General features: G+C 35.3%; 1 protein-coding gene across 1 annotated transcript; it reads left to right on the top strand.

Moving 5' to 3' along the window:
- Positions 1–9,912: 9,912 nt before the first annotated feature.
- Positions 9,913–12,117, top strand: LOC134232682 (uncharacterized). The gene is made up of 2 exons (XM_062714671.1): positions 9,913–9,976; positions 10,093–12,117. The coding sequence occupies exons 1-2, from the start codon at positions 9,951–9,953 to the stop codon at positions 11,480–11,482; spliced, it is 1,416 nt and encodes a 471-aa protein (XP_062570655.1). The 5' UTR covers positions 9,913–9,950; the 3' UTR covers positions 11,483–12,117.
- Positions 12,118–12,388: the final 271 nt, after the last annotated feature.

Genomic DNA, 12,388 nt, shown 5'->3' on the forward strand with positions numbered 1-12,388 from the left:
TGTGAACATCATTAGGAGAGTGGGGATGACCTCCAGGGGGTTCAAAACCTTTATACCATTAAATTTACATAACATAATAACACAAAAAGCGCAGAATTATGTATGGTCAATGGAAAAAGTTTCCTTCTATTTAGGAGTCACATGATCATTTGCCATTACTGTTTACAGGGACTGGAAGTGTATTTTGAGACCCCCCCCAAATTTGCAGGACTATAATATAAAAAAGACTTTGGATGCCCTCCACCCTAGAAAACAGACACCACCATAACTTTTATTTGCTTCTCAGGAAATTCTGGTCTGGAAATCCCCCCTCCCTCCCAGAAAAAAAAATTCTGTATCTTGTAACTGAATGTAACATCGATAACGGGCGATAACTCTTAAGAATGTGAAATTCGTCTTATTGCAGCATCGGATGACCTTTGATCCTTTAAACTTTAACCTAACCAGTTGCATTTCAGACTATTTCACCCAAATCTATACCAAAACGTGTACTTACCGACTGCCATAGCTCCAACTTCATGAAATATAATCCAATTAAAACACAAAATAATTCCTACTGACATACATGCAATGATGTGAACACAACACTAGGCCTAGTACTGCACGTGCAGTGCTATCTAAAAATGATCATGGTAAAACTAGTACTTAAGTTGGGTACGTGACGCAAGCCCAATGTGATGCAGGTCTTCAGATACATTTACAGTATAAGAACAAATTTAAAATTATTATTTACGAAAGATGTTTTATCTTAACTTTGCCATCTAGGCCTATTTCCAAAAACAGGAAAATAGGGTGTGTTTGTGTGTGTGTGTGTTGATGGGAGAGGGGTGGGGGTTGACTAAATTGATTGGGTATACAATACTATACATGGTATATGGCAGCTTTCAAGGTGTTTCTGCCTAATCAAATATAAAAAAGTTTGTACATTTTTTTAAAAATCATCAAAAACGCTTTACACTAATTTGAATAATATTTGTTGTTGATCTATATGAGAAAATAGATTTAAAAAGTTCCAATTATGGGCCAAAAATTTATAAGCCCCCCCCCCCCCTTGTTTCAAACCTAATTTACATCATTAATTGAATTCTGTTGTTTAATTTCAGACTGGTAATGAATTACGAATATGAAATACATGTACCTATAAGATCGAGGCCCATGGGTCACATGTTCACTTGAGAATATTATGTTCAATTTGATGAATACATGGAGGCCCTATTATGTGAATTATTGAATTATATTGACTTTTTCCTTGGTAAAGCCCAATTTTAGAGGAGTGTGCATTTAGAGGCAAACACCTTAGTGCGGGTATTACTGTCTCATGACAGCATCTAGTTTTTAAATATTGAAGGTTAAACTGTTATAAATTCAAATTCTGGCCCCTCTTGGCCCTTTTTGTAAGGGACCTGCCCTTTTTTCTTCAAATCATCTAAAAGATCTCATGCTTTTTAACACTTTTTGTTCAAAAAGTGTCCAGAGATTGTTTTTCATTTTCGAGTTATTAGCAAAAGAAATATTTAGGGGCCAACCCTTCAACTCCCTAATGGGGAGGTTTAGCGAAAAATGAAAGGTTTCATATTGTTCAGAAAATGATTTTGAACATCTTTTGTTCAATATTACTTCTCAAAATATTTCTTACTTTCGAGATATGAAGTGTCAAAGATTTAGCATTCTGGCCCCTTGTGGTCCCTAATTATGTACCATACGACATAAAAATCATAATATATAGTTGTAAATTGTTGAGATAAACATCTTTGCTTCAGTAATGTATTACAAAATATTAAGTGCTAAAGAGTTATTGATTGAAGACATTTGGCCCCTCTTGGCCCTTAATTTGACTGCCCAGCCCCTTTTTCTTTATTTCGACTTAAAACTCTTAGAATTTTGAACACTTTTTGTTCAACAACTATTCAGAGATTCTTTTTCGTTTTCGAGTTATTCGCAAAAGAAATATTTAGGGGCCAACCCTTCAACTCCCTAATGGGGATGTTTAGCAAAACATGAAAGGTTGCATAATGTTTAGAACATGATTTTAAACATCTTTTGTTCAATATTGCTTCTCAAAATATTTCTCACTTACGAGATATAAAGCGTCAAAGATTTAGCATTCTGGCCCCTAATCATGTACCATACGACATGACAATCATAATATATAGTTGTAGATGGCTGAAATCAACATATTTGCTTCAGTAATGTATTACAAAATATTAAAAGAGAAAGAGTTATCGATTGAAGACTCTTGGCCCCTCTTGGCCCCTAATTTGAGTGCCCAGCCCCTTTTTCTGGATTTCATCTTAAAGCTCTTAGGATTTTGAGCACTTTTTGTTCAACAACTATTCAGAGATTCTTTTTCGTTTTCGAGTTATTCATAAAAGAATTATTTAGGGGCCAACCCTTCAACTCCCTAATGGGGTCGTTTAGCGAAAAATGAAAGGTTTCATATTGTTCAAAACATGATTTTGAACATCTTTTGTTCAATGTTGCTTCTCAAAATATTTCTTATTCTCGAGATATAAAGCGTCAAAGATTTAGCATTCTGGCCCCTTGTGGCCCCTAATTATGTACCATACGACATGAAAATCATAATATATAGCTGTAGATGGCTGAGATAAACATCTTTGCTTCAGTAATGTATTACAAAATATTAACAGCTAAAGAGTTATCGATTGAAGACTTTTGGCCCCTCTTGGCCCCTAATTTGAGTGCCCAGTCCCTTTTTCTTGATTTCATCTTGAAGCTTTTAGGATTTTGAACACTTTTTGTTCAACAACTATTCAGAGATTCTTTTTCGTTTTCGAGTTATTTGCAAAAGAAATATTTAGGGGCCAACCCTTCAACTCCCTAATGGGGACGTTTAGCGAAAAATGAAAGGTTGCATATTGTTCAGAACATGATTTTGAACATCTTTTGTTCAATATTACTTGTCAAAATATTTCTCACTTTCGAGATCTAAAGCATCAACGATTTGGCATTCTGGCCCTTTGTAGCCCCTAATTATGTAATATACGACATAAAAATCATGATATACAGTTTTAGATTGTTGAGATAAACATTTTTGCTTCAGTAATGTATAGCAAAATATTGACTGTTAAAGAGTTATCGAAAAAAGACTTTTAGCCCTTTTTGGCCCCTAATTTGAGTGTCCAGCCCCTTTTTCTTGATATCATCTTAAAGCTCTTAGGATTTTGAGCACTTTTTACTCAACAACTATTCAGGGATTCTTTTTCGTTTTCGAGTTATTCGCAAAAGAAATATTTAGGGGCCAACCCTTCAACTCCCTAATGGGGACGATTAGCGAAAAATGAAAGGTTGCATATTGTTCACAACATTATTTTGAACATCTTTTGTTCAATATTACTTATCAAAATATTTCTCACTCTCTAGATATAAAGCGTCAAAGATTTGGCATTCTAGCCCCTTGTGGCCCCTAATTATGTACCATACGTCATAAAAATTATGATATATAGCTGTAGATTGTTGAGATAAACATTTTTGCTTCAGTATTATATTACAAAATATTAACTGATAAAGAGTTATCGATTAAAGACTTTTGGCCCCTTTCTGCTCCTAATGTGATGAGTCAGCATTTTTTTCTTGATATCATTTGAAAGATCTTGTTGTTCTGCACAAATGATGTTCAGTATGTTCTTACAAAATATTGATACTTTAAAAGATATGATGCAAAATGTCTCCAAAAATCACTCGTGATTCGTGTCCTAAATTTTGACCCCTACCGAGCTTCCATACTAGGTACTTCCGGAAACTATCCAAACTCCCAGTAACATGGAGACATGTCCTCTATCATCACTGAAAATTTCAGCGCTCTAGCTCAAGCCGTTTTCGAGAAAATGAACGGACAAGGAGGTCCTCTGAATTTTGATAAAAGGGCGATAACTCTAGACCGGAAGTGATTTTCACAAAATCCTTCAGCCGGTATAAACTTCAGATTATCCTGCAACATCCCTGAAAATTTGAAGCAAATCCATCCAACCATCTCTGAGAAATCTTCTGCACAAAATTTGTGCAGAAAAAAAGAATAATAATAATAATAACTAGAGCCGAGCTCGTTGCAAAGCAACGAGTAGGTCTTCCGTCCTGTTTGACCGGAAGTACATCTGCAACTTTCATTTTTCAAAAAAAAAAAAAAGAAAATGAGTAATGAAGTCTAAAAATGGTTTAATCCTCCAAATCTATATTAATTATTGCAATATTAAGCCATTTTGGCTACTTCCGGTTTGACCGGAAGTGACGTCGACGGACAGAAAATTAAGATTTAAGCTTCCAGTGACATTTGTAACCCAAAAACTTGTCAAAAACGGCAAAAATATGCAATTTTAGACTACTTCCGGTTTGACCGGAAGTGACGTCGCCGGACATATTTTGACGACCCCGTTAGATAAAGCTTGACATTCTGAACAACTTTGCTTCTTTGACGGATTACAAATTCTCAATACTTTTTGAGATATAAAAGAAAAACTTTCGGCCCCTTTTGGCCCTTTATTATAGGGGCCAGCCCTTATTTGTTGATATTTTTAGAAAGATCGTGACATTTTCTACAATTTTTGTTCTATATGTCTTTAAAAAATGTTTACATGTAAAAAGATATTGCAGAAAAGGTGTCAAAAATTTCTAAATCCTCGATAGGACTTTTTCGAGTCATGGCGAGCGCCGACGTGTGGCACTTCCGGAGAAAAAGAGTGGTGTGTGACATATCAGCACACGTTGCTCTATCATCGCTGAAAATCTTATGTTTCTGTCAAAAGGCATTTTAGAGAAAAATGATGGACAATGAGACCCCCTGAAAATCACTAAATCGCGGAAATCTCAAAACCGGAAGTGACGTCATCAAAACAAAAAATTTACTTTCAGCTTTGTTTGATGTTTTATCAGTCCTGAAAGTTTCATGAAAATCTATCCAGCCGTTTTCGAGAAATCGCCTGCACAAAATCGGTAAGAAAAAAAAACAATAATAATAATAATAAAAATAGTGGAAAAGAAACCTAAGAATAACAAGAAGGTCTTCCGCTGAAGACGGAAGACCTTAATAATAATAATAAGAAAAGTGAAAAAGAAACATAAGAATAATAGAAGGGTCTTCCGCTGAAGACGGAAGACCCTAATAAGAAAATTGAAAAAGAAACATAAGAATAATAGAAGGGTCTTCCGCTGAAGACGGAAGACCCTAATAATAAGAAAACTGAAAAAGAAACATAAGAATTATAGAAGGGTCTTCCGCTGAAGACGGAAGACCCTAATAAAAGTGAAAAAGAAACCTAAGAATAACAAGAAGGTCTTCCGCTGAAGACGGAAGACCTTAATAAGAAAAATAGTGGAAAAGAAACCTAAGAAAAACAATAAGGTCTTCCGCTGAAGACGGAAGACCTTAACTAGATGCGTTCTTGTTGCTGGGGCAACAAGCAGGTCTTCCGACCGACTTCTCTTTTGCAACCTATGCTCTGTCATCCCATGAAATAGATTTCATAATGTATTTTTTTCGTTTACATTTACAGTAGTTTCTCAACACAGATCGTGATTGTTCAAGGTATTTGACAAAATATCTCCTAATATAGCTTTAAAAAATCGGCAAAATCTTCCACACCTGTTATAAAAGAGTGAAAAGTAATTTGCAACTAAAAAAAGACAAAAACAAAGAAAAAATTTGGGGAACGCCCCGAGCGGGATTCGAACCCCCGACAGTAAGACAAAGTTTGGTTCGGTCATATCTTTGCAATAAACGTACGCATGAAAAAAATGAAAACATATATAGATATCTTTGAGGACGCTCTATAAACCCTGTAAATCTGAAAGAAAAATATTGAAAAACAAAAAAGTTGAAAAATTAGACTTTTTGAATTCACTTCCGTTTTCGACCGGAAGTAGAAACGACAAAAAATGAAGGACGTTCGGCACATCTACATGTGATGCTCATTCATGTCCATGAGTTTCAATGTCATATCTTTGGCCGTTTTCGAGAAAAGTAGTGTACAAAAATCCATTTAAAAAACACAAATTTCCCCAAAAATCGCTAATGGAAGAAAATTTTGAAAAAATGAAAAACATGTCTGGAGATATTAATCTGGTGCATCTTTCCTGTAAAAATCTTTGAAATCCGTACAGTCACAGCTGAGATATCGCCCTAGAAATGAAAAAAGAATAATAATAATAATAGGAAACCGACGGAAAACAATAAGGTCTTCCGAAGGAAGTCGGAAGACCTTAATAATAATAGGAAACCGACGGAAAACAATAAGGTCTTCCGAAGGAAGTCGGATATATAGACCTTAATAATAAGAAACAGTAGAATCACTATAAGGTCTTCCGTGAAGACGGAAGACCTTAATAATGATAAGAAACAGAGTAAAAACAATATGTTCCCCAACTTCGTTTGGGGAACATAATAAAACTATACCTTTCAATAATACTGAAAGAGGCTCTAAATAAAATATTGAAATGAAGTTAAGCCTTCACACAAGTTCAATCATATCATAATTTAGTTCGCCATGATTAAAGCATACTTTAAATGTTGGTGGGGGTATACTTGAAAGTATTGTTGCAGAGTAACAGTTGATTAGTAGAATAGTAGATTATTTTAAGCTTATTTTTAGTCCCTCCTTATAGAAAAATAATGGTAGTTTTTGTTGTTGTTGCTTTTGTTGATAATCAACTTCCTCCTAAATAATTAAGGGGATGGGGTTGGTATAACACGCTAATATGGTCTGCAAAGATATGGGCTAGTGTAAAATACACATTCTAATGCAAAAACTATACATGTAGACATGACCTTTTGATTTAGCACACAGTATTCATTACATTTCTTAATTCTTATTTTACTCTGAGTATATTTTTCAGAGAATTTAATATGAAAATTAGAACAAACAATTTCATTTTTGTAACGCCTTCTTTATACTGTATCATAATATGAAAAGTTAATTGAAGACTATTTCTTTTTATGCCGCTGTAATCGAAGATTATATCATCAATTTATTCCAAATAAGCTCAGGTGAGCATTTTGGCCAATATGCTTCTTTATCTAATTTTTTTTTGCCCCCTAAAAATTTTAGCTTTAATCAACAGGGAGTCATTTTTCTACGGGGGTCATTTTTCTTCACGTGGGTTCTGCAAATTTTTAGGGTGGTGACACTTTTTCTACGGGCAAAAGGGTCATCTTTCTACGTCGAATAATGACTGGAGGCCATTTTTCGCTGTATTCTTATGTTGGCAGTGGCAGCCCACTTTGGATATATCTCTGACTTGCTTTATATTGCTACTTATCTTTACATGACATCACGATACAAAGAAGCTCTATCTGTTATAGACAAAACAAAGCTGAGGTTAGCACAGCCACATGTAGTTTATAACAAAACTGTTCACAGAGAACACTATACTGAGGCTGTAGGTGGACAGTCCTGGTCTACAAAGTTGAGGAAGGCTGTATCACGTGATATTAAATTCGACAATGAAATAATTTATATCAGTGAATTGATACTGGAACAACAAGCCTGCATAGAGAACGTTATGCCATCTCTGTGTATCCCACCATTAGTTCAGCTACATTTCATTGAGGTCATGTGCTGCAGACATGTGGATAGAACGAGAGCTCAGACAGCATTACACGATCTACAGGATCTAGTCCATCAGGACCAGGAGATTGATATTCCTTCCCGACTCAGAGACATATCGTGGCAGATTCTGGGAATATGTCAACAGGAGACAGGGAACCTCCAGGATGCCTTATACTCATACAAACAATCTTTTGAACAATACCCATATCATGAAATTCAAAAGGTTTCAATTATAAGAATCATTATAATAATATTCAAACTTTTAGAGGTTTTTTAAAGATGTACTGAAAAACTGCATGGGTAATTCATGAATTGTCGCTTAGTAAATTAAAACATCCAAACATCGCTGTATCTAAAACTCATGAAGGTATTAGTGAATAAATAAAAATATATATGAGATTATTCGTTTCCTCTACTTAATTTTATGTTTTCATCAATGCACTGGTTATAATGTTCAGCTTTAGTTTCTAAATAAAGGAATGTAGACAGCTTCAAGTATGTTTTTAAGATATTAATTCGATTTGATTGTGGGTTTAGAGAAGACTCTAAACATTCAAATAATTTTGATGTGGTATTCAATATTATACATGAATGCTACTTTAGCTGGCATCCAACAATCAAACCCATTGTATCTCCATATCCCCTCCTCCTTACTGGTCTTTTTCCCATGAGGTAAACAGGGCTTTTCCCAAACAGCGTTCCACTCCTTAATGTTATTTGTGGTCATCGTTAACTTCAGGGTTAAGGTAGATAAAACCTCATTAAGATAATTTGTCCTCGACTTCCTGGAAAGTCATTAGACCACTTGCAATTCCATTCTGGAAAGTAAAAAGATCGACTGACTAGTAATGCAGAGGTCCGGTATAATACTGAGACCACCATATATAACATTTTCTCCTTTGCTTTTACACAATTTGGTGCCCTGACCAGGATGTCACAGTTGAAAGACCTGCCAGGGAAGAGTCTTGGTTGGTGTCGTCGGTGTTATCGTCTTTATGCAGGATAAACAGTTGCAGCTATTGTAAAAAAAAATGTACATTATCATTTTATACAGTTGATTTATTTATTCCCAGTGCTTGCTTACATCAACGAAGACCTTAAAAGAGGGAAAAAGTGGAGCTTAGTTGAGATTGGTATATAGAGCCTATGATTTTTGGTGATTTATCCTACTTTATCGACTTATTTATTCAGAAATGAATATAAAAATAGAATATCCATTTATGCAGAATAGATGGTTGCAGTCATTGCTATAAAAATTACGTAATCTACTTTTGTTGCTTATCTATATTTCTACAACGGTTGCTAACATCGATTTCCACATTAACAAACAATTGTTTGTTGATACAAAAGACAGGGAGGAAGTTCTCATCCTCTTCACCAACAATGAGGGTTAACACCAAGAAATAACCAATTTATCACCGTAGAGTAGAGTATCTTATAGAAACACTTGGGGTGTTTTGGCGTAAAGTGCAATCTTATACATGTATATGCTCTTGCCAGACTCCTCCGCATTCTGTATGAAGATAAGATGCCAAGTAAGGTTTTTTCCCATATCTATAGGTCATCTGTCCAGACCAATGCTAGGGAAGTTTGGTTAATGAGGACCTTTTCTTGTTCTAGGCTTTGTTTCGTCTTGTCTTCAAATCAATAGTTCACATAGGAATTTGATTTGAAAGAGAAACTGGGTGATACTTACATTGTGCTCCATTATAATTTTTCATGCGAGATGAATTACAATGAATTTGCATTCATTTTAAAGATACAAGTCATATAAAGTAAATACCTGTTGATTCTGAATTTGATTTGTCATTTTTTGATTCTTTTTAGTGTATATTTTGCGTAGGAAAATGTCTGAAAATAATCTATTTTTAGCATTTCACACTGTTTCTGCACGCACTCCTGTGAAAAAATAAGCATATAAAGGTGTTGTTTTTAATACCTAAACATTAAGGGTAAGTGGTCAGTAAAGAAATGTCAAGGTTTTGAAAATTTCACACAAGGACTTTTCGGATATAGGTCCCCCCTTTCTGTAAATGAATTTTTTTTCTTCTTCAGATACTTTAATATATATAGATCCCTGTACTTAGTAAACCCCTTCCCAGTCATACCTTTGTGACACTACATACATCTGTTCATATGATATAGACTTCTTCAGATCTGGCAAACAAAGGAGGGGAATAATCTGATCCTCTATAATAAATAAATAAACCAAAGTAGAGTCTGTATCGTATCGCATATCTTAAATTTATGATAACCTATCATTTTACAATAAAATAATCTAAAATTTAAAGGTTTCACAATTACTTATATAGATAGTACTGTTATCAACTATAAAGATAATACCTAAAACATCATACTATCTCGTGACTGCAGGCAATGAAATGACATAAAATGGCTTCAAACATCGCATCACAACTGTAAGTTTGATTGGTTCACATAGGTTCAATTAATAGTGAAGATTTGTATCCTTGAAACAATTTAATACACTTTAATCACGTTGTTTCGTTTTTAACGGTGAAATCCTCTTTTTTAGTTCTTTAGTGTCGGAGTCGCTATATGTGGGACTGTGTCTTTCATTGGGGACCTCTCAACAGGTGGCCATGAGAAGGGATATAGCGGATATCATCGAAAAAGTGGGTAGTCTAGTCAGATCAAGCGACATGTTCCAACGCATGGTCAGTGGAAGTTACAAAGAAGGATTCCGACTGTCGGGGTCAGATAGAGACACCATGTTTTGGCCCACTGACCACAAGGTACTTTGGAACATATCGCAGCTTCAGTTCTATAACATACACAGCGAGACTTTGATTCTCTGCGATTGTTCTGAAAGCCCACCGGGGTTCGCCTTACTTCAATTACTGACGCCAAAACTTCCGATTCTTTCATCTTGCATTACACTGAAAGGTAAACTTTACATATCTAGTTCCAAATATCGACAGCGTATGTGTTCCACAATCATTCCTAATTCTACGATACATGGACCTTGTGGAAGTGGATCTATAGGTGGTTTAGAATTTGATAACGCCCACTGTTTTGCCTCAGACTTTTGGCCTCCATCTGCCTCTTCTTGGATAGACAGATGTCACTCATGGCCCAATCCACAGGCTATATGTGATATAGTACTAAAGGGATGTCATTTTGTAGCAATAGGAAATAAATTTGGAAATCAAGAAGACCATGAATGGAGAATATCATTCGCAGTTGCAGAACAAAAACTTGTGCGTGGAATGAATCATTGTCAATTTCTTACTTATGGTTTGCTTAAACGATTCTTAAAAGAAGTCATTAACAAAGGATTAATTGATGAGAAAAAGTTGCTGTGTTCATACTACATGAAGACAGCAGTTTTCTGGGTGATACAACAAAACACGAAACTTCATTGGTTTCCACAAAATCTCCTGGAGTGTTTCTGGGTCTGCTTCAAACTCATTCTCAAATGGGTGTATGAGGGAGTCTGTCCTAACTTTTTCATTCCTCAAAATAACATGTTTCTGAAAGTCCATGGTGAAGCACAAAGAAAATTATTTGTTAGACTGTACGGTTTGTATGAGGAAGGGTTAGAATGTCTGCTAAAAAGTAGCTCCATCAATTCCCTTATTGTGAATATCCCCCATAACCCCAGACGCTCTATCAGTCCAGATGATCACACTCTCATATCCGAGTTCGCATTTGATGTTGAAATATTTAGGGAGTTATGTCATAGGGGTGAATTATACCCACATGACCTACCTAGCTGTATGATGCACCTACATGCCATGGAAAAGCTGATTGGTTCACCTCTGACACAGTATCAAGTTGTGATATTACAAAAACTTACATCCACCATTCTTCAAAGAACTGCTAATATAATACATAACATGGTTAGACACACAGGGGTGAACAAAAAATCTACATTGTTGACAAAATGTCGCGTCACATGTTGAAATTATCAGCCAAGTTTGGTTGTATTTCTGACATGCTGTACATAGCTATGTATTATTACAAGACGTATAGATACAAACAAGTTTTATCTATAACACAGGTGATAAAGGCAAAGTTAGCACAACCATACGTGATGTATAGATTTAAAGGAGATGCAGAAATGTACACTGAGGCTGTAGGAGGACAGTCATGGTCTACAAAGTTAAAAAAAGCTGTTGCATGGAATGTGGGACTTGAAAATTTTAGCGGCTACATGTACATCAATGAATTAATGCCGGAGCATTCATCTGGCATAGGAAACATGGATCACTTCGAACCGTTGTTAATAATCCCGCCATTTATACTGCTGTATTTATTAGAGATTTTATGCTACAGACACACCAACATAAAAAGAGGACAAAAAGCTCTGAATGATCTAAAGACCCTAGTTCACTATGATCAGGGACAGTTTATAGATATAATTCTCAGAGACATCTCCTGGCAGATTCTGGGGATCTGTCAACAGGTGACAGGGGACTTTCACGCTGCTCTATACTCATACCAATATTCACTCCACCAGTTGCCATATAACAAAATACAGATTGCCACAATGATCAGAATAATAATAGCAATCTATAAACTCTTAAATGTTTTTTAGTCATAAGTAATCACACGATGATGTATGACAAGAAAAAAAAAGTCGCAGAAGCAACTGATTCATGGTGGAGGATGCAGCTAAAGTGACAATAATGGAAGATCTTTGGGTAACATTCAGTTTCCTTGCGTTACATGATAAATTAACTCTAAATACTGATGAGAATCAATGATTCTGAATTTGTTTCCATTTATATCATAATTCTTAATTATTATTCTTTGTGAAAAGTTGTGAGCTGTGATAATCAAAAATAGACAAAGTATTAATGGTTCAG

The sequence above is a fragment of the Saccostrea cucullata genome, unplaced genomic scaffold (genome assembly GCF_032062105.1).
Source record: "Saccostrea cucullata isolate Sc308-1 unplaced genomic scaffold, CSIRO_AGI_Scuc_v1 ctg1758, whole genome shotgun sequence".
NCBI lineage: Eukaryota > Metazoa > Mollusca > Bivalvia > Ostreida > Ostreidae > Saccostrea > Saccostrea cuccullata.

Bases quoted from the DNA above. Each gene is read 5' to 3' on its own strand.
- LOC134232682 (XM_062714671.1), top strand. From the start codon at position 9,951: ATGGCTTCAAACATCGCATCACAACT. The intron at 9,977-10,092 runs GTAAGTTTGATT...CCTCTTTTTTAG, and splicing joins TCAAACATCGCATCACAACT to TTCTTTAGTGTCGGAGTCGC.